Raw genomic sequence first — 23,275 nt, forward strand, 5'->3', positions numbered from 1 at the left:
AAACTTCTAGATCTTGACGTCGGGACACAACACCATAATAACTGTCGCCAGGTCCCTGTACCTCACAGAGGTCACTGTTCTCAGAAACGTCACAGCTTGAGATCGTCAAGGGAACGAGCCCGATGTATGAGCAGTGCACTCCATGCTCTCTTGGATGGAAGTGCGCACTTTGTTTCTTCTGCAGATTTGCCATGGTAATGTGGGAAAACGCGCGTCATAAGAGTTGGACAGCGCCACTTTTAGCACGCAGAGTTGAAGTACTGCTTCCGCATGAACAAAATTTCGGACACAACACTGCGCATCACAAAAGGGGATGGTGAAGCTCACTCCGTCTTGGATGCATCGAAATTCCAAAAGAAGAGTATGGACATAGTCGAGATGTCTTGTTACTACTTGTTTCTCAAGACAGGACGGCAGTGTTGACTCCATTCGGTGTCAAGAAAGATGTCTCCTGCGTAGTTCTTTGCAGAGTGCTGCTCTGGATAGGCTCTTGGTCTGAGACGACAGTTCTTGATGGTTCTGATGCTGTCGGAGACAATGTGTTCCAGGAGTGCGGTAGTTCCGGAATATTGGGGCTGGTGGCAACTGGCGAGGGTCTATGAAATGTGCTGAAGCACTCGGATTTAGGCTTGTCCAGCGGTACGTGGATATTGCCATTGATTAATACAGGAGCTGTTCGGCCACCGGCGTAAGCAAATAGGATGCGAGCTTTTTGGTTATTAACAACGTTGGACGTATTGTAACTGCGTGGTTCGTCTATGGTGTATTGCATTGGGTCGGACAAGTTAAGGCTATTGCTCTTCACGACCTGTTGCTCTTGCGCGGCGTAGAGGTCGGGAGCGAGAGCTGGGACTTGGTCTTCAGATGAGTAGAACTCTTTGTGGTTCTGCGTGGTGTCTTGGTCTTCGCAGATCACCTGTGTAGAAGAAATGTCAACGCCCCATTTTACGACAAATAAATAGGATCCAGTGTGGAAGCAATTGTAATAGCACAAATTGAAGGCATGATATAAATGACAGGACCCTGCGTACAACACTTAATACCAAAACGTTCTTCAAAAAGAATTTTAAGAGCTTCACGAATGATGTATTTTACAACTTGGGTAAGAAAAAGTTTCGAACAGCGCTTGTTCTATGTGCATGAGTCTTACTAAACTAATAACCACAAAATTGACACTACAATTTCAGACAGCATCGGCTCGCACCTGATGCATGCGTTTAAACGGTCAGCAGGATATGGACCTATATATTTTTACTCGAGTGAGGCAGCCCGTGCGGATAAAGTTAAAAATGAGGTTCCGTGTTGAGAAACGCCACCATCGTTTTGATCACTTTAATCAATAGGAAAACATCGCACTTTTCTACCAATCTGCTGTTTCGGTAAACCATCAGCGCTGCATGAGGTATTTCGGCAGGACAAAGGAAATTGTGAACATATTTATTGAGAACGTAGAAAAATAGATTTCAAGTATGTGTTTCATTGCATGCGTTCGTCTTGTCCTGACATTGTCCTTCAGTGTTCGTTGCATACAGCAACTTGGTTCACGCCGTCGAAACATGAACTAGCCTGTTACAAAGCTTAAACAAAGGCTATTAAATGTTGATGGAATGCTGGGAAGATTTACATGTAAATCATAAAGCAAGAAATCATATGCCTGAATGTACTACACTGCATGCATTCAATTAGAATCTAATTTACTACCTTGGACGACTTCTTGGACTGTCCACCGGTCTTCATCTTTTTGTCTTCCTTCTGAGGGGTGCAATTCTTCAGCAAATTGCCGACTCCAGAGAAGCGGGACAGTCTAGTTCGGCACTCCTTAACACTAGACAGGCACATTTCATCTCCAACCCCTCCTTTGCTGCAGGTATTGCTGTTGAAAACCACGGCACTTATGCTGTCTGTGCTTGAGGAAGTGATGCGCACCATGGAAGAGTTATTGCCCTGCTTTGTGTTCGATTTCGTGCACCATGAATCTGTCAGTTGTCCGCCTTCACCGTGCTTCTTGAAGGTTCCTGTTTTGATGAGCTGCGCCCAGGCAGCGCGGGCTTCGGGGTATTGAACTACTCGCACCATGAAGATAAGCAAACCCTGCATGGAGTTGCACACGCAGAACAAGTACTGGAACACGGGTCTAGCTTCACCTGCGGCAAATATGCCGAATGGCCACGTGACGCCAAGCAGCGTCATGACGGTGAAGGCGCCATGAATTTGGGCCGCCTTTATGTGATGGTGGTTGGAAATCCCAGAGCTTGATCCCGACGTTTGTCTGCCAGTCTTAGCAGTTTTCGCCATGCGCTGCTTGCAGAGGACCCACGTCACCGCGATGAAGAGATGCAGGTTTACAATAAGGATGATGCAGGAGATTCCCAGGAACGCTAAGTAGTAGATGAACGGGTTTCGGCGGGGTATCATGCAGCTGCAAAAGAAAGTAAACAGATATACTGATTTATTGTAGCTGGTGCCGAGAAGAAAAGAGTAAAGAATGAGCGTGAAAACAATCTGGGGCATATAATTGTAGATTTGAAGGATGCATTACCGAAATTAGCATGTCATTATGCAGTAACGCAAGCCTCAGAGAAAATATACGAGCTAAACGTGTTTGAAATTAACTATTTTATTTAGAATGCATTGGCGAATATATACATACAAGTCTCCGTGGCCCCGGTAAGACTCCAGGTCTATGGCTAAGCAAGTTCCGACCACCACAGCTGGAGCCCCTGAAATAAGAGAAAAGAGGGGGATGATGTGGGGAGTGTTTTCAAAGAACATATTCGTGGCGTGACGCACCACTCATGTGTTCAGGTAGGATATTTTCTGCATTGCGACATGAAATAGGAAACTGAAACCTGTACGCCTCAATACACAATAAATCTTCATGGAATGAGTTTGAAACGTTTGCTTTCTGACAAAGGGTAATTCCTCTTGTGCGTGGTCAAATAGATGCACAATTTCGTTATAAAACAGTGACTGAAGCCTGTATTTACGTGCATATGAGAACAGTTATTAAGTATCTTTTTTGGGTGTGATTTATTTAATCAGTCTGTAAATCTTCATCAGAAGTGATGCCATACGTGCGACACTCATTCGGGGTCTTTTATTGGAGCCTACACATATGCTGATTACGCATATTACTCCGAAATAATAAATATTTTGCAGAACGAACTCATGTGGAGACCATTGCGCTACGACGAGTATTGAGTTCATTCTTGATTGAAGGCACTGCGCATGACGAAATTGCAGAATTAAGATGTGTTTTTTCGCCCCGAAACCCGTTTCCGTGACCATACCGCAGAACGAAAAGTATTCATAAATCGGGGATTGAAAGGTTGTCTTAATGGCGCTATCGCGTTTACTTTTCGGGCGAAGCTTTAGCGTCCCAATAGGTTTTCAGCGATAGCTTATATATTTCCCGAAAATACTCCATGAGTCAAAATAACCTCATACAGATTTCTCATACGAAATTCGTACAAGTCTCATATCGTCTCATAGAAATATCATTCAACACATCAGAAATATGAGATTGTATAAGATTTATATCAGTTTATATGAATTTAGTATGAGAAATCTGTACGAGCTTATTGCGACTCCTACGGTTTTTTCGCTAGGTAAGCTCGTTCGGCTGTAAAGATGTCGGCGTCGTTAGTAGCAGGCACCGCGTGTCCGGAATAATCGGGGGCTGCGTCGAAAAATCATAGCATGGTAATTTCTGGTTCTAGTGACTGATGATCGATTCATGTGTGATAGGCGATGACAAGTTAATGAAATCATTACATATAATCGATAAATTAAAGAAATATAATAAAGGCAAAAAATGACAAATAGGAGTCAAAGTTGTAAAAATCCTTGGAGAGAAAAGCCAATGCTTGATGATGCGATTGATGAACATTTAAAGTGCGTAATTATTAAATTATATTTTGAAATAATAAAAAAACGAGAAATTAGAAAAAGGGCTTCGAAAGGTGCCAAACTTCTCAGTCAAAAGGCAATGCATAATGATGCTAATTAAAAAATATGAGTGCGTAACTGGTCGATTGTTTGAAAAAATAGAAAGAATGAAAAGTTGTAAAAAGAAAGGTTTCAGAGGTGGAGAAATCCTCGGAATGAAAAGCCCATCTCATAATGCTAAATAAGGAAATTTATGTATGCAATTAATAAGTAAATAGATGCAATAACTGATGAAATGAAATATTGGAAAAAGGGGTCAAAGGTATCAGAATGCGTGAAGTGAAAAGCTAAGTTTGATGATGACATTTAAGAAAATTGAGTGTGCAAATATTAGGTGAAATAACTGAAAAATGCATTCAAAGACGTCAAAGTGATCACAATGGAAAGCCGATGTTTGTTGATGGTAAGTGTAGCTATATAAAAAATTAAAAAGAAGAAGAAAACTTTAAACAGAAACAAAACAAAAGCAAAAACATTACGTGTGTTAAAGGCTGTCGCGTCATGCCCTTAACAATGGACTTCAGTGTCCTCCTATGTTTTATTTTTTGGATGCAATAAGGGGGGGGGGGGGAGGGGGGGCTTTGAAGACACCATTGAAAATGTAAAAATTATAGCTTTCGATGCCATCGGTGTCCATACCCCAGGCGATGAGAATGCGTTTGAGCATGAAGCACGTTTCGGCTGAGGCGAACACGTGAACGACCATCCGGTACATGTGGATGGCCTCGACTCCCATCCAGGAGAGGCAAGCCAGCAGGAAGTAATGGGTGGCCACTGCTGTTCCCAGGCACAGCTTCAGCTCGGGGAAGCACTGATGAAGGGAGCCGGTCAGGAAGGCCAGGTTGAGCAGTAGCATTGCTGAGCACAGGTGGAGCAGGATCTTCCCCGACCGGTCCTTGTTCAGACACCTGCCGAACGATAGGGTTTAAGAACAATTAGGCCTTTAATAGTCTCAAGGGTACTCTTTGGTTTTGCTACTCTGGTGGGACTAGCTGTTGACTATATTCTTTATCTTGACTCAGAATTGATTTCCTCTCTGCCATTACCTTTTCTTCGTTCGCGAAATAAATTCTCAGTTTTCGTTGTCGATACGGTTTTGATAAAGAATATCGAGAAAGGAAGCGATCGCGAGGACTCCAATATCTGCAGCTTCTTCACGACGAGCAATTTTCTTTGTGATAAACAAAATATACAGACCATTGGTTTTGCCTTCAAACTGAAGAGTATGGCACAGTTCACACCCCCAGAATTTTAAATATACATAAGGTAGTGATATATGGTATGAAAATTTCTAAAATGTTTCGTGCTATTGACAGGCATTAAAACATGGAGCAGTAAGTTAGCCTATTCATACAATCCTTATGAGATTTTATTTCAGGAAAAAAGGTGTAATCAATATCACAGAATTAACGGATGCAGTTTCAATTCACGCGCATGCGAATGTATGCACGTGAATTGATTGTTTGGTGTGAATTGAATTAATTGATTGAATTATTTGTTTGTAATTGATCCTGTTTTACAGCATTTTTCAATGCTACTTCGGCATGTATTGACTCAGTTTCGCGGAGGCTCAGGCAGTGTGTTTGCTATGATACTGCAAAGAAAACAGCGGATGTAGCCAGAAGCTACAAGGTATTTTGCAAACTCTGCATTTTCATTGAGACCTGAAAGGTTGAAGCATGCTGGATGGATGATATTTGTTTTTCTCAACGCTGATAACAGACGCACGAATACGTTCTATTAGGACCGTTAGTAGCGAATGGAAGTAAAGTAAATTGCTTTGTATAACTAATGGCCACACCTAATATTAGAGCTAGACAATCGAATATCGAGCTCTAACCACAGGCTAGCAATTTGAATGCACGACCGTCTATTTTACAGAGTCTGTCCTTCTGGCAGTACGTGCAGAAGAAACGGACGTGCCGTTGAAAGCGGCCAAAGCTCTCAGTAGGAATAAATTAAGATCTTTAACAAGCACCTCATGTCAAGCATCTTGCTTCTTTCAAGCGCTTCAATCATGTATTCGCACATATGCACCATGCCGCGGTTAGCACCTGGGTTCGCTAAATCTCAAATTCCGCTTCAAAATATTTCACAAACTTTTGCACTCAATATCCACAGAAGTCACTTAAAGGTTATTGAAAGCCACCCTACCAACTTAGCAACAAAGCACGGAAAAATATCTTCAGTGCTTGACCGATAGCTGGGGCCGTTTCTGATTTCCAAGCTTTTACTAAACGAGCACCCAGTGAAAAATGTTTGAAAATTGTTGTTGGTCATTTACGTGTTCAGCTTTTTGCAATAAAGTTAGTATTACGCCAACCAGCATGAAGACCGATCTGGAAGTGTCGAAATTGTGTTTTAACTGGAAAGTACACACGTATGTTACCGAGCATATTCACACTTCTTCACTCTGAAAGCATTTCATTCTTGGTGATCGTTACTTTTGTGCCTTTCAATACCCTGAATGGAGAATCTTTTCAGTTTTAAAAGAAGGAAGGGGGGGGGGGGGGGGTTGACCTATGCTTGTCACCCTGTGACATCCTTCATTATCTTTTCAAGCTGTTGGATTAACAGCCAGTCTATTCATTTCAATCTTCTTGATCGTTTTCCTGCTTTATTCACTGGGTTGATCGTGCGTAGCACCAAGCCAATGAAGAAGGTTAGACATTCGCTCTTAGTTACAGAAGCAGTAAAATTAGGAATAATCAGAACAATACTATATCGGCTTACCTGAAGAGAGTGTAGGTCAGTATAGTGAATAAAAGACCGACGATTGACATAAGACATCCCGCATATCTTATGAGCGAAAGGGAGTAATGATGTGAAGCCGTCGACATTCCAGGGATGGGATCCTAGAGAAGAAAACAGAGAAGAAAAGCAAATTGCAAGGCGGAAGTGTTATTTATATGGCAACTGTACGTAAGCAGGTTCCAAAAACAATTTTGCAGGTGTAGGAGGGTTAAGCTCCGATGACATTCACCATCTCGGTGTTTCTGGTCACGAGAATGGAGGATAGTAAGGCGTAATATTGGACATTACATATTATTTGCCGAAGCCAGAGGTATGCACAAAATTAGGCGCATTATAATTTAACAGAGCTAATCACGAGCAGTTACAAACTGAATCATGGTAGCTCTGATAAGTAAGCCATTCAAAGTTCATTTGAATAAATTGACAATAGCAAATAGCATTGTTTGTTATTGAGCCAAATCCCTGCAGTGGGCTTTGATGCTTCGGTCACAGTGAATTTATAGAGTTAACTTAAGATGGGCTTATTTTCCCCTCTTCTTCCTGCGCGACCATTAGCGACATGAAAGCGTAGCAGGAAAGTTATGTACAATTAAGGCTAAAATGATATCAACGGGGGTGCAACAAAGACACTAACAAGAAAGGGACACCATTGTGCCCATGTCGTGTCCCTTTCTTGTTAGTGTCTTTGTTGCGCCACCATTCATTTTATCATGCACAACTCGCACCTCAGGCCGTTATTCTGAATTAAGACTAACAACGTTGCGTATTATTGGGGATATTGCATAGCATTTTGCCGATTGTCTTTTCAAGTTTGTTCTCCTATTTGCTGAATAGCGTGGTGAACAGCTTAAATAGTAGCTGTGCTTTAATTTCATTAATGCTGGTTAAACCTTATATAAGGCAGTGATGCTGGCAACAAGGTTTAAAGGAAGCAGTTATATGCCATAGTCTTTAATTTGAATATTTTTAGGTGTTCTTGTTTTTAAAGCATGTTCAAGTGAACATTGCGCGCCAGAATACACGAGCTACCTCATATTTGTCACTGGGCCCTCAGTTCAAGAGCCTATACATGTCTCTAAACTTGCAGTGTTCGTCAGCCGCACCAGATGATGACATGATTGATGTTGCAAACAACAGATGTGTGGCAATGATTAAATTGGATTATATAAAGCAACCCCAGTGAGTGCGACCTTACGATACGATCGCTCTTCCTATGTCCCGCTTTCTCCTCTCCACGATATATCAATGCTTCACGTCTCTGCTCCAGCTCGCCGACGCTTGACGTTAGTCCTTCACTTAACAGCTCGCCACGTACACATGACAGATTTCACGTACACATGACACATGACAGATCTTCGTGTCGCGGCGAGCGGGCTTTTAGAGATTACCTCACAAGAAAACTAAACTTGCCGCTAGGTTTCATAGGTAGTCCTCATTAGTTTTAAGAATTAGCCTGCAATTCATCCGTATTACCAGTTTGGGAGCTCCTGCTCAAATTTATTGCTTAGTTTTCTTTATGCGTAGACCTGAAATATAGTCGACGTTGACCATGGCAAAAAAGGAATATAAAAAAGCTAAGAAAGACAAAGTGTCTCAACGTGCCAAGGGTAGGCTCTCAACCTGTCTTTAAGCCCTTTTGCAAAATGGTTCGCACGCTGCCAGATATAATATGTGCGAAGAGAATAAATAGGTTAGGTTTATAGTCGAAAACATCAGTGAAGACCATTAAATGTTGAAGATTAATGAAATAAGCTGCATGAAAAACAAGAATTGACTGTGGTTTTGCTCTGGTTAAACCTAGTCGAGTAGCGATAGCTACAGACCCCCGGCTACGCTTAGACTTTCCTTGTAGTTGGACATATTGTTATTAAACTTAGTGATTTCCTATTAGACGTACGAAGAAAGGAAAGACGTGGTCAACCAATGGGTAAAACTCTATTTTTCACACCAATGAATACGCTTGTGTGATCCGTAATATGATGGGCTTTTGTGGCCAAATCTTTAATGGCGTAGCAAGCCCGCCTAGCGGCATAGCTTTCACGGCATTTGGCCAACCGTTCGGCACGCTCCTCATGAGTCTCTTCAGCGCGCTATCTACTCTTCGTTTCTACGGCGACCCCTGGCCGCCGTCATCCTGGCCGACTTCTCGCCATCCATACTGCGGCAACGCGATCTCTCCCCTTCTTTACTCCCGGTTATCACAGCTGCGGAGTGCGGGTTGTGACGTCATACTGAGGGCGCAGCCAGCGCCCAACGGCAGGAGCGGTAGGCGCGCGGCGACCGCGACGAGCCAAGTTGCCAGAGAATCTAGGCCCGTGGTGTGACGTCACACAGAAGGCGTGGCGAGCACGCCAGCTGTGGCGGTTGCCAGGCAACGGCGGAAGGGCGCCTGTGGGAGCAGTCGCCGCGCGGCGACCGCGACGAGCCGAGTTGACGGAGAATCGAGGCCCGTGGTGGAACGTCACACAGAGGGCACGGCGAGTGCCCAAAGAGGCGAAAACCTAGCGCAATGTAGCTATAACCGCAAAAAAGAAGGCGAGGCAGAGTACGGACGAAAGACATCGCACAAGAAGCTCCCAAAAGAAGAAAATAGAGGGAATTTGGAAAAATTTACGCTCCAACATAGCGAAATTGCGTGAACCGTGATGCACCTAGGTAGCTTATACCAAATATTTTTACATTCTTCTTGAACCCTTGATTGCGTTCGGTGGCCATTTTTTGAAACGTGTGATCACAGCCTTGCGTGAGTCTTCGTGCAGCAGGGCGCTTGAGGGTACATGGAGAACACTTACACACCCACACCGAACAAGTGCTACAATTCTCGGAGAGTTCAGTACAAACACCGCTTCTTGACCCCGGGAGCAGGAGGAACACGGAGCCTGTGCACTTAGTGGGTTTTTCGGCTGACTTCCTTCGTGAGTGGTATCTATGTTGTATCTCGCAGCCAATCTTTTCCTAAAACTGAGCTTAGTATCTACGTGCATTCAAATAAGAAATACACGTGAGAGTGTTCACTTTGCTTCAGGCTTCATTGCTATCATTGCTATCATTGACTGTTAGATACATTCTATGCGTTCATGAAAACATCGACACGAGAATACAGGCACGAAAAAAGACACGACAAAGATGCGCAACACTGTATTATCTTGGTTCGAACACTCGGGCAATAAAACGCTATAAGGCTGTGCTTCCCTAAGACATGTCGCACGCTGTTAAACTTTTTTCACTAAGTGTTTTGCACTATTGAACAATGCTTTCGCAGCGCTTGTATAAAAGTTATCATATACCATTTTTTACCATGCCACCATGTCATAGCACATCGTGTCCCTGGTGCCTACGCTGCTAAAGGAAAATAAACAAATATGATTCAGTGGGTTTAGTATGCATCAAGTGAGGCCTCACCAGCAAAAGCGAAAACGCAGTCATGTGGGTGGAGCTGCACACGGTCACGTTGCCAGACCGGTTGGTCATAACACCGGCGGTAGACCATTCTTTTCCTGAAATGAGGGCTCGTTTGTCAGCAATCCTCATAAAGCAAGGGCAATTTTCAGAGACTACAGCATACAAGGAGAGCACTGATGAAAGAATTGCTTATAACCTCTGCCAAGTTATTCGGCTCATCTCCCCAATGTTTGCATACGCGTGCCAATTGTTTATATAGGGTTCCCCCAAGTCTAACTAAAGACTTGTAGTAGGAAAATAATTAATCATTAGTAAGTTACACGGCAACAAAAGAAAGCCATTAAACATTTACTTACACTTTGTATACAAAGAAAAGGTCGCCCTGTTTTAGAATTTAGAAACGCCTACCATCTGTCCGGGTTAGTTAATGTACTAAGGTGTGGTTTCGTTTAACAGGTTTAACGTCCCAAAGCGACTCAGGCTATGAGAGACGCCGTAGTGGAGGGCTCAGGAAATTTCAACCACCTGCGTTTTTTAAATGTGTACTGATATTGCACAGCACATAGGCGCCTTGATTTTCTCCTGTTGAAACGCGTTGTCTTTGTGCATGCTTGACCTGTTCCTTTTTCTGTATAAGTATGGTTCACCTGCCGCAAACCAGACACCTTTCGGTTATTTATGGCTCCTCCCCGGGTGACCAACTGCGGGAAAGAGGTGTAGAGGGGCCTAGGCCGAAGCGAGCAGACCCCTCGTACTAGAGGGGGAAAGAAGGCGCTCATAATGAGTAGGGACCCCATTGAATAGCATGCGTCCTCTTAGCGCGCGTTCTCTTACAGCATCCGTTCAACTTAAGGACTATTATCCCCTCATGCCTATACCGAAGACCAAATCCCCACAGAGTAGCAGCGAGTCCTCACGTGCTGTACCAGAGGCACCAATCTCTCTGAGTAGCGTTAAGATCCTAGATATGACGGCAGACAACCGCCGCCCACAATTACTGAAGACTGAGCAATGTTGAGCCGATGTTCCCGTGCTGTGCCTGGGAGGCAGTTTGCAAATTTCAAAGTTGCCCCAGCCACACTCAGAACGCTTAGTTTCTCGTATTTGAGGTACGTCAATAATAAAATATAAACTTGAAGGAAGAATATGGCTATATGTAACTTACGCTGGTCGTCCCAGAAGGCACAGGTGTACCTTTCAGCGCTGTACGTCGGATAAGAGTAGACCAAGGGATCGCCGAGATTCTCAATCTTGCTATCGCCTATCTTTGCTGAAAGGACGACTTGGCCTGTATTCAAGAAAATGCGATGGAGAGTGAATTGGCTCAATACATTTGCTGTGGTAACCATTATACGGTTACATCATCAGAAACAGGGTTAATTGTCGTTTTGCGCCTGATGTCGATGCTTTCATCTAGCAAAGATTTGACTTTCCTGATTGCAGCTGATTCCTGAACAAATATTTGCGTTCCCTTGATAATTATGGCATTCACTTTCTGTCCTCAGTAAAGTAGACGCAAAGTATATGAAACGCTCATAACATCTATATACAGTACACGCGCTAGTCGCGGTTTTCCTGCATGCTGCAAGTAGCATGTCATTTAAGCAAATCTGACAGTTCATTATATCTCAATCAATCAAAACTAAGGCTTTGCAGCCAATGAATTCCGCACGAAAGATGAGTTCTCAATTTTATGCGCCCCATCTGTCCATTAGAGTTTGTTTTGTATGTGAGAACGAATGTTCGAGCCAATAAAACAGCGCGCCAACACACAGTTTGAAATATTGGGCATTTTTCTTTCTGGTGTCTTCTGTAGCTTTCGCCTCGCTTCTAATAAATGTTTTGACAGGACAGCGTGCTTCGGTAGCAAGCAGCAATGCGCAGTGTTAGCAAGAAGCTTTTTTCTCCCCTGCAGGGTTATGCCTGTAAGGAGGAGTTACTGCCTGATAACGAGGCCGAATTATAATTGAAGGGTGCTACGGCTGACGAGAACACAGTACATCTCTAGTATTAGAATGAGGGTAGCCAAGTTATGGTGGCTCAGATATTCAACAACCCCACTGAAAAAATTGTATGAGGCAATTACCTCACATTTGCTCACACATTCACAATGATTTCAAATAAGTAATCACATACAAGTCGCATATAATTGCATAAGGTCTCATAGCTTCTTGCACATCATAAATTATGTTGATATTTTATGATAATGTGCACCGTATGAGAGTCTATGCGATTAGGTGAGATTTTATGCGGTTACTGCCCGGCAGAGCTTTTGGTTTTTCAGTAGGGAACTGCCCTCCAAGCAAATTAATTTCAGTTGTAAACAATACAGTCATATTTGAAGTGTAATAAAGCTTAGCTATTTGGCTGTCCTTCACCCCGAAGCTACAGTGACGAACATCACTGCCGTATTGTTGTCTACTGTGTCTCTATGTCTCTTACCGCAAGAAATCAGATGAAAATTCATTCAAAACAGCCATAAGTGAAACAATGAGCGAGTAATTTCCAAGTTTTCTGCGTCTAAATTTGAGCGGTGACTGGAATGTCCCTCTAAGTGTCTACGATAATATTGCTACTTTGTATAACACTTCTTTCCCATCGAAACAAAGTATATTCGCTTTCCAAAAGTTCATAGAGGCATATTACAACTGTCGCATAGTGTCATAAGCTTACTTCGTATGGACTTAGCGGTGATTCTGGCAGAGCTGAATTTATAAGTAAGCTAAAGAGGCACATCAGAACAAAACAAACACTCAAAGGTGTAGATTTTTATAAACTAACAAAACAGATGTGTAGAGGTGGTATTTGGGAGTACATTTAGGGACAAAATTTTGCGGGACGCGAAATTTAGGAAGAATGTTTATTTCTTCGTTTCCGTCGCTAGTTTTCACTGTGATAATTTTTCGTTGAATAGGGCGGTCATGTTCGCTCGTAATCTAACACAGTTCATTCACTGTATATGCCCAATCACACAAAAATAAGTATTTTTGCACAAACACGCGTCCCGCAAACTCCCCCCCCCCCCCCCCCCTGACTGTACATGAGCCGAAATTTAAACGCTCTGCGTAGAACCTACGATTTAGAGATAATGTCTAAATACTCTGCTTGTGACTGTTCACAACCAATTGGGGTAACACCTCACAGCCCTTTTTTAGTAGCCTCTGCCCCAGTGACCTCAACGGGGCTTATTGTGGTGAGTCGGTGGCGCGGGTGGCTGAGGCGTGGTGGAGCGTAGTCGCCTTCTATTCCGTTATTTTCTTTTTTCCTGTGCACCCGCCTGCAAGGCACTAAGAGGAGAAATTAAGATTTATTTTTGATCCCCGATGTCATCGATACTGGGGAAGGTAGCTCAAAATAATGCACTGATCGAATACTCATTGTTCGTCCGCGCTTTCTACACTCGAGCATATAACTTTTGGCTACCCCTTTAATTCATGAAGCAAGACATTCCCATTACAATGTGGCGTTCTTTATTAACATGAACATTATCTAATCATGGAAATGATAAGCAATCTTCTCTTTGCAGAAATCTGGTAATATGGGAATGTATCCAACTAGAAACAAAGTTATCTGATTGCCGATTCATGTAAGCTGCTAAGACATCTCATTATAAAGCGTATCATCCTTTTTCTCCTGCAGAACAAAGTTCTTAGCGCCCCTAAGGACAGCTTTTGTCGTGGATTGGGCACCATAATTATTTAATCACCAATGCTGCTGATTGTTAGCGTACCTTTGTGCATTTCAACCTTACCTGCCATAGTATTTCGCTAGGTTGCACTATATGTAAGGTAACGAAAAGAAGCGCTCGAAAGGCCAGTAACTTATGAAAGCTCGTTTGACCTGACTGTGGAATTCAAAGAGGTAGAGTGTGCGCACCTTCATCATTGGGCCAATGAGACATCGTTCACAGGGTGGAAAAATTAACCTCACATTTTTTTTTCATACGCTGTTAATCAAAATTTAAAAATATCGCTAATAATAAAGCGGCATATTTTATGACCCATATTATTTTTAATGCAAGCTAGGCAAACATGTTTGGCTTCGCGCCAACGGTGAACATGGCGCAGGCCCTCTCTGTAGAAGCTATTTTTCATCTCGTGCATTCACGTCCTCAAGGCGCGAATTACGCTTTCATCGTCAAAAAAGGAATGATAATCACACAGTGCCTAGCCAGAACTGCAAGGAGGACGGGTAAATACAGTGTAGCCAAATCTAGCATTCACCTCAGGCTTCGGCGAGGATCGGTGCTATCGAATGTGGTGATACCATGAAGGGTGAAAATTACTAGTGAGAGGGCACGCTTGCCTCATTTTTCATCGCCGGAGTAATTGCAACCACGAAAATAAAGATTAAAAATTTCCCAGCTCCTTAAAATATGCAGCTTTGTTATTTATGAATTTCCTTTTGAATAAAGAGCTCAAGTGGAAAAAAATGAAGCTATAGCTTATTAATAACCTTCATGATAACACACATTAACTGGTTAACATTCGACCGAGGCCACAGAACACAACAGCACTTTGAAGCGCAGCTCTCCAAGAAAAAAACATGGGATGCTCCATGCGCAATACGATGCTAACCTGCGCTGACGAGAGAATTCCGGCTGCGACGAACTGGTCTGAAGAACTTATCGTTCCTGTACGAGACGAACGCTATGCGCGGGCCTTTCTCCACCTCGTGGATTGGACGGTACGGCTCGCCAGCAGCCAGGCGTGAGGTGTTTATCGCCATGGACAGAGCTTCGAATGGGATGGTGATGACGATGATCTGAGAAAACAGGATGTAGGACACGATCTGAGGGGAAGAATAAAATAAAACTGAGAGCACCTAAAGGTTTCTTCTCTCGTCGGGAGAAGTGGCAGACAGGTACATCGTAACTTCCTCCCTCCGCTTTCCCTATTCACTGAGAACTCCGTTCGCCAAAATAGATATGAAGAGAAAGTGGTTTAATCCAGCGGAGTGTACGTGTCTCTAGTCTGCTACTTCACGGTAGAGAAGAGGAAAGGGGAAGCAGGGAAAGGGAGAAAGAGTGAACATCGAGTTGGTAATGTCCTAGATCAATTTGTCAAGCACAAAGCACGCGTCCAAACCCGCAGTGGCAAGCATGCATGTCACAGAGTTAACATGCGCCTCATGCAGAAGTCACTAGGTAACTTGGTCTAATTTGTATGCTGCGGCACCCCGGTGGGACACACAAGAGCAATAATATAACAGTAAAAACACTGCACCAGTCATTCCAGTTAATTCCCATCTCTCGTTGCACTCGCCGCTTCATGCGCTCACATATAGTGGGTGATTACGTGATTATATTTAGCGCATTTCTATATCCCGGGTCCTACAGACGAAGCTGCCATTCAATCAGGCACAGATATGCGAGACATCCTATGAATGATGATATTTATGTGCGATATACTCTCGAGAATAACGATAATAAAACTTAGTCAAGTTTTGAAATCTATATTGCACGGCCTGCAGACGAAGCTGCCATTCTATAAGGCACAGACATGCGATAAATCCTATGAAAGATGACATTTATGTGCGATATACTCTCGAGAATAACGATTATAAAACGTAGTCACAGGTTTTGAAATCAAGCTTGCTGATTGCCCAGAACAGTGGCAATAGGCAGGAAGAACGATGTTTAAACAACTTAGAAACATGCATTAATTGTATATAGGCGAAATCGCAGCAAGTAACCAACAAATTGTTTTTTTAATGAGCGTGATGATGAGTTTTTGTTTTGAGTGTATCAGCAAGGGATTGATCCTTTAAGCGCGTGCTATTTTTGTTTTGCTTGCAGTAACCTACGTTAGTGTAAAAACCGAACCAAACCAAAACCCAGTGAAGTACAGCTGCTATTCAATTAGTTCAGTGCACAGAGTCTGAGTGAATGTATCCAATTTGTCGCGTTCCTCATGCTGGTCTTTGGCGTTAGGAGAAAGGAGGCATCTGCTATTTCTATAAAAAAAAACAACTAGCCATTTCGATAAATGCTCTGTTTTAGCAACGTAGTGAGGCCTTCATCGACTCTCAATGGAATGTATTATGATGCCTTGTATCTGAATGTTTTCGGTTCATCCTGATTGGAATGTCCGAATGTTATTTTGACCGTCTGAAATGCACATATACACTCAAAGGCTCACCGATTTCACTCACATCTCCGTCATCCTGTTCATCGCCGTCACCGGAAAAGTCCTCGTGGAGGTAGTGGTCTCCGTTCGACCGAAGCGAGAAGCTTAGGAAGTCTTGGCCTTGCGACAGCAACTTGGGGGACCAGGCTACCGCCTTGACCACTAGGTTTTCATTCTCGATGATGAGAGCGCCTGGTCCCAGCACCACTTCGGAGGTGAACCTCTCCACCACAGAGACCAGCCTGAGTGTTGCCGATAGCATCCATCAGATGAGTCATCTAAATACTCCAATGGACTTCCTTAAGGAGCAGCTGCATCACTTTCCGAGAATTTAGCGATATTCAAGGATTCAAATCTACATAGGCTGTAGGTAATGCATGCAAAGTGTTTTTGCGCTAGCATTCAAACTGATGACGTAATCGACGATTACACCTCGAACTTCTCCTCACAGCACTAAAGTTCTGCGGAGAAGTTCAGTGATGACGTCACGGACGGTACTATTTCTGATGCTCGTTGCCTTCGCCCACGTTCTGCTGCACATTTTCTGACGGTGCTAATAAACATTTCTAGGGCTTTGTTTTCGGCAGCCTTCTTTTCATTTCTTCAAGCCAAGTGTGTCTATGCAAAAACGTACCGGTACCGTCAATGATGTCATCGCTAATTGCGCCACTGTTTCAAATGCTAACGCCAAGATATTTCGCATGCTTGAAGTAAAAGCTATAGTCATTCAACCGCTCGAAACTCATCGAAATCTAAAACCGGTGCACCTTCCCTTTAAACGAATGAACTGAAAATTATCATCTTTGTTCGCCGAGTTCAAAGTGTTGTAATGGTGCCATGCTTGATTTTCTTATCCACCTAAAAATGCTGCTGCCACGAGAAAGTGAATTTATCGTTATTCGTTTTTTTTCTAAACTTTCAATTTATCCTGCACTAAGATCGACCGAATATCGTTTCACCGGTTTATTTGTTCTCAATTCGCCAATCTAACAGGCTGACAGTCGCGTCTCAGCTTGATCAGTGACTGTCTAAACTCATGCTATTAGCACAGCTAAGGTTTCTGTGCGCAGAGAGCCTGAAACGTCTTCATGAGCTTAAACTCCTACACTTCCGAGTATCCTTGCAATGCTTGCACTTAACCCTTTGTTAAAATCTCAATCCGTAGTTCGAGCGGCTGGGAGCAAAAATATTTCATCAAAAAAAAAAATAGCACACAAGGTAGAAAACAGCCTTTCACTTTCAACTGTTTTCTAGTTCATCTGCTCTATTTCCAAGAAAATTGTTTCATCCTAACTTTTTGGTAGTTAACGGCCTAAATAAAGGCTGTTAAAGTTTTTCTTGACGAGCTTATATTGTGCGTCGGAAGGTCATTTTTGCTTTATATAGAAGGATACGTTTTGTATAAAGTGCGTGCCCGAGCGCCGAACACATTGCTCTACAAGCCACAGTGTCAGTTGCGGGCAGCAGTAACTCCTTTCACGCGCAAAATACTTTACCAACGTTAGGGAGAAGGCAGCGTACTTTTTGACGGCTATTCCATTGGCGTCTCCTTGCTCGATGACACTGTCGTTGAGCGCCAGAAAATTGCTGATGACGTGAATCATGGCTTGCGCGATCTGCAGGGCGAACAATAGCATCTCTGAATGGAGTTTTCTCCCTATCGATTAGGGAAGAGCAAGAAAAACTCACTATGTTTTTCGGTGTGAAGAAGTTACGACCACGTTACTTCAGTAACATAGCAGAAAACACGTCCTTTATTGCTTCAAATTTATGACATGTCCTTGTAAACTAAAGAAGGCACCCTATATCACATGAATACACGATAGCGTTTCATTGCATGGCCTATTTCATATTGTATAATATGCGGTTTTTCTCGTCCCATAATTCGCAGTAATTCCAATCCCGACCGCTACATTATCTGACGATGGTGAAGTGATCAGTTGGCTAGAGACACTTTTGGTCCCTTCGCGGCGCCTGCGGTTTGTGTACAGTAACACCCCGAGCACCATCACAGAGCCTAAATAATGCAACCAAAAATTACGTGTCTATTATTTACGTCGTTTCAAGTAGGTAATTGTGCTTTATTTTTGGTCGGTATAGGTGCCATCCTGCTGACGTGCCATTGAGTGGCAGCTTATATCCAAAGAAAGCGCTTTCATGTGGTGGCTTTAGCCACGACAAAACCGTGTCCCTCCTACATCCACTCTTCGTGTCCAGGATGGATGGCAGATGGCCATATAATATTAAAATGAAAAGATCACTACGAACTACGGCCTATGGTAACCACCTCTCAGATTTACAACAGTCTGCTTATTTTCTGCTCTGAATACGCCAGTTAAGACAATTCCCCCTTCTCCACTTCACCTGGAATATTGTAAACAGGCATTGTTTTTTGTCAAAGCACCATGTTCCCTCTCTTTGTGCATATCTATTACGTGTATGATATTTATGCTCACAGCTTATGGTGCTCTTACTGATCAGTTTCTTTTGCGGGCACAATTAGGTACGTCATCACTTGGGGACGTAACCAGCAATTAGGCATCGTCATGAAGAGCTTCACATGAAGGAGATGCCCTTGAACAACTAAACTATCACCTTGATGTCCTTGATGGCGTAATCAATGACAGGCTCGATTTTTTCGGCGTAGCTCTGCAGCTGGTCCGGACGAATACTGCTGGGGTCGTGAGTCAGAAACTCCAGCTCGGAGGTGATGTTCTCGGCTGCTTGAAAGCTCTGCGGCAGATCAGGTGTAAGAAAGGGTCAGGATTGAGACAACCGGTCAACATCAGAAAGATATCTCTCACGAAATATACTTTGGGTTAATCACACGGCAGGGATTAACACCACCACCATGTAATATCATGAATTGCGAAATGCTGATAAGATCATGAGAATTTTGACTTGCCTTGTACCGGCAGTGCTGGGCTGAGACCTTCATCCAGCCGGTCTGTCCATTGGCGAGGAGACGGCACTTCCGGCGCGCGTACTTATACTCGCTGGCCGGATTGTAGGCACCGTACGGGCACTCGACCTTAGCCACCGACCCATGCGCCACGGGCAGCCAGTGGAAAGTGCCCTTGTCCGTTTGCTGGAGCTCTTCGGCGCAAGAGTCTGAATGAGGAGCGATCGTAGCGCGCAATTAAATGAGCGGCGTTTAGTGACACTGTAAAAAACTGGCGGCTTTTTTCAGCGTAGAAATTGTAACCTATTTCCATAGGAAATATAAATGAGCACCAAAAGCCCTTAATTGTCCACGTGGCTCTCGAGTGTGAAGGAAAGTCGCCGGCAGCGCAAGCTTTGCAGAGCAATAACTTTAGATACAAAGCACACATTTGGAAATTAGAAGCAATTATTCATTAGCACCAAGTACATTTTGCGATCATATAGTAGGAGTGGAGTGAGAGTTACTCAAAAGTGTGCAGTGGTATGCACCACGTATATCTTCAAGAACCAAGGTATATAAATAAATTGTGCACATTATGAGAGCTTAATGGCAGGAAAAAAACACTAGCCAAAAATAGAACTTCGAGGGAAGCTGAATACGAAAAAAAGGATACGATTGGAAACGGAGCAGCATAATATATATTTTGGCTAGTTGTCTGGCTAGGACCAGCAGGTACTCTAGGACGGGAGACATATACAAAACCAAAACCATCAGCGCTAACATTTTGGTACCGCCTTGGTCGTAATTCTTTTTTTTTTTTTCTGAAAAGTAATGTCCTTTTTCCTTCCAACGTCTTTTGTGGCAACACTTCCTGGAAAACACGGAGAATTGTCTGCACTTCTCGATTGCTTTAGGTACTCCATATATCAATTAAACGCGGAACTATACTAGGTATAGCTCACAGTACTGAGAAATCCATTTAAATTTGAGGGTTTCCTTCAGTACGGGTTGATCGTGAGCCCAGCGGTGACAAGAACAAGAAAAAGACCATTTTTATTTCTCAAATTGCACGCGCTACTTAAACGCTTCTAAAGGAAATCTATATGACGCATGCGAGGCAGTATTATTGGACACTGAAAGCATTATCGCGTTGTCCTGAAAGACCTACCTCTGAGCTCGCACAGGGGACCACCGTATCCCGGCGGGCAGCGGCAGACGAAACTGTTGACGCCGTCTTCACACTCACCGCGGTTCTTGCATGGGCTGGACAGGCACTCATTTATGTTCTCGTCACAAAGTTCTCCTGAGACAAGAGACAAAGTGTGAACTGTGCTATCCAAATTGCGACAGAGAGGTTAACATACACATATACCGCATCGGCAAAGAAGATTTATGATTCAGCTAGGAGAAAGACAAGCGGATGTCAGTTGCGATGAACAGAGCTGCATGCTGTGTTTGTATTCTTGCCGTTTGAACTCTGTATGCAGCTAAGCATTAGCTTAAATAAATGCAGGGATACCGACGCACAGATGCAACATGTGCTTTCAATTTTGCGAATAGGAAAGGGTATGTTAAAGCTACATCGTCGCAAGGCATTCAATCGGACTATGCATTTTCTTGGCACCCGGCAGCTTTCTTTTTGATACCTCTGCGTTTAAAGCAATATTGAAAAAATGGAATTCCTTGAAATTTTTTAAATAGCCACAACAAAAATGTTCTAGCTGGAAATATATTCAAATCCTAATCGCTTCAACTTGATTTGAATTAGGAAAAAAAGCTTTGGTTTCTCAAAACTCTCGATTCATCTTCGCTGGGCAGCTGTATATTTAAGGGACATTTTACTGCAGTGGTAAATTATATATGGATTTGTACAGTCTTATCGGCGTGAAAATTCGTATGTTAGGCTACAGGTTTGCGTAAGTGGTAATATTATTTTTACAAGCAAATATCCGTAGTACGACGTGTTGGTATTGTAATATTTGATAAGGTCAAACTGTTGTCTCGACTTCCTTGTGATATGCGATGCTATCCATGTTGTGTGGGGAGCGGACGCTCTTGACATTTGGCTTCCCGATGATCAAAACTTACTCACAGAAAACAATACATCCATATTTCATGATTCTTTTCGCCAGAATTAATAGAACTCTTGAGTGCTTTTTGATTACATTCAGTGAACATTTTTGGAGAAAAAAATCTTTTCTCTTTTTTGCTTGCTAACAATGTCTTTTTCAAATACATCAAACATATTGTACATGGCTGATTGCAGTGAAAGAAGCAGGTCCTTAGATGTATTTGCGCTCTAACTAAAGCCTATTAACCTTATCTTTCCTGAAGGAAAAAAAATGCCGCGAGTTTGGTAGCCAAGGTGCTTAAAAAATGCAGTAAAATTCTTGAGCTCTAGTAGCCCTCTGATGTGTTCGGCTTCGAAAAATCGACGTAGACGCGAAGTTTGCACTGTGAAAGCAATTTTCAATCTTAGAACAAGGAAACGCCATCTGTCGGCAATAACTAATCAGATCTCGGTGAATTTCCGTCGGCCGCCGCATGCCGGCGCGGCGCCACAGGCTTTTTTTCCGACACGCTTTCCGCAATTCTGGGTTACATTGGCATTGACGCAGTCTCGACCTAGTGGGGTGTATACACTGCAGCGTAATGTTGTTTATAGATATTTAAAGCGACTAAGCGAGCTGGAGACCCACCCGCGTATCCTGGCAGGCACTGACAGGTGAACCTGGCTTCAGATTCGTTGATGCACCGAGCCTCGTGCAGGCAGGGAGAGGAGAAGCACGGGTCGTACTGGTGGCACGTCTTGCCGTAGTAGCCGTCCACACAGAGGCAGGTGAAAGTATGAGACGAGTTCGACCGGCACACGCCGTTGTGGAGGCAGGCAGAGGGCTTCAGCAGGCACGGGTTGAAGTGGGAGCAGTTGCGGCCCGAGAAGCCCGTGAAGCATTCGCAGCGGTACTCGCCGTGACTGGTGTTGACGCACGAGCCAAAGGTCTTGCACGGTTGTTCCGAGCACGGGTCGAAGTGCTCGCACGACTCGCCGTAGAAGCCCGGGTCGCAAATGCACCGGTACCCGGGACGTTCATCCACAGTCTCGCAGGAGCCCTGCTTGCATACGTTGAGCAGGCAGTCTGGAAAAGTGAGTGTCGCTCAGAGGAATTACGATCGTCTTTTGGAATCCAGCTTAGAGTAAGAATATTTCAGAGCGGGAATGTTTAGCCCATAAGCTACTAAAACAAAAGCTTTTATAGGCGCATAAGTGTGGACAGGATTTGAGCTTCCACGGATAGTGTCACACTTTCATTATCGAGATGACGGATGAGTAAAAGAAATTTCGTATGAGCCACCCTTCGCGGCCGCTTTGGCCCATGAACCAGACTTCGCCGGGAGTTCTATGGCCGTTTGGGGTATTGAAGGACTCTGTATTATAAAGGGAAGTGTTTCCACACTCAGCAATCAAACATGTTTTGTATTCAATGACGTAATCAATCGGGTATTCAATTTTTAAAATTTATGATTGATTGCTTGATTACATGAATGACTGATATAGTGATTTGATTCTTACAGTCGATGCGCGTAGCGAAGCGGTCCACGGGACTCCCGATGCCTTCCTCGTGACCGTTCCATGCGTGCACGCGGTACTCGTACTCAGTCCATGGCTGGAGGCCGTGCACCGGCACACACTTATCGGCCGCGCCCGTAGTGACGTTGACGAAAGAGGTCAGGTTCTCGGTCATCGCCCTGTACTTGACCACGTAGCCGGACACATTGCCGTACAGGGGCCGCTGCCAGCAGATGCGCACGCTTGTCTCGTTGAACACGACGGAACGGGGGTTTAGAGGGTCTGCAAGGATAGATATAAGATAAAGACAAGAAATAAAGGACATAGAAGTAATAAGCTTGGTAAATTTATCCATCGCCTTTGTCCTTCTTCCTGGATGCGCCAATTGCAGTTAAAAAGAATAGACCACAGGCCTAAACAGAAAACTCAAATTTAAGCCTTAGGTATGCTGATGAGGAACCAAGTACGATGCATTAAACGAAAAAAGTAGTAAGGAGAAAAATGTTGTGAAAGTTTACTGAGTGAAAACTGAGCACCAAGGAAACAAGCGAAAAAACTTGCATCTTTTATGCGCACAATGTCATGCTAGAG

At 43.6% G+C, this 23,275-nt stretch overlaps 1 protein-coding gene across 1 annotated transcript in view; it reads right to left on the bottom strand.

The window, feature by feature from the left end:
• Window positions 1-400: 400 nt before the first annotated feature.
• Window positions 401-23,275, bottom strand: part of LOC146179333 (uncharacterized) — a 37,412-nt gene continuing 14,537 nt past the window's right edge. The window contains exons 2-16 of the mRNA XM_084580176.1: window positions 22,688-22,966; window positions 21,816-22,253; window positions 20,285-20,419; window positions 19,138-19,343; window positions 18,828-18,965; window positions 17,754-17,848; window positions 16,258-16,474; window positions 14,682-14,868; window positions 11,270-11,392; window positions 10,105-10,199; window positions 6,682-6,803; window positions 4,588-4,856; window positions 2,651-2,720; window positions 1,699-2,419; window positions 401-916 (exon numbers count right to left, since the gene is read on the bottom strand). Coding sequence (XP_084436302.1) covers window positions 401-916; window positions 1,699-2,419; window positions 2,651-2,720; window positions 4,588-4,856; window positions 6,682-6,803; window positions 10,105-10,199; window positions 11,270-11,392; window positions 14,682-14,868; window positions 16,258-16,474; window positions 17,754-17,848; window positions 18,828-18,965; window positions 19,138-19,343; window positions 20,285-20,419; window positions 21,816-22,253; window positions 22,688-22,966 — 3,611 coding nt within the window. The remainder of the gene's footprint in view (window positions 917-1,698; window positions 2,420-2,650; window positions 2,721-4,587; window positions 4,857-6,681; window positions 6,804-10,104; window positions 10,200-11,269; window positions 11,393-14,681; window positions 14,869-16,257; window positions 16,475-17,753; window positions 17,849-18,827; window positions 18,966-19,137; window positions 19,344-20,284; window positions 20,420-21,815; window positions 22,254-22,687; window positions 22,967-23,275) is intronic.

This window comes from Amblyomma maculatum, chromosome 9, assembly GCF_055883805.1.
Source record: "Amblyomma maculatum isolate TAMU_Amacu chromosome 9, ASM5588380v1, whole genome shotgun sequence".
NCBI lineage: Eukaryota > Metazoa > Arthropoda > Arachnida > Ixodida > Ixodidae > Amblyomma > Amblyomma maculatum.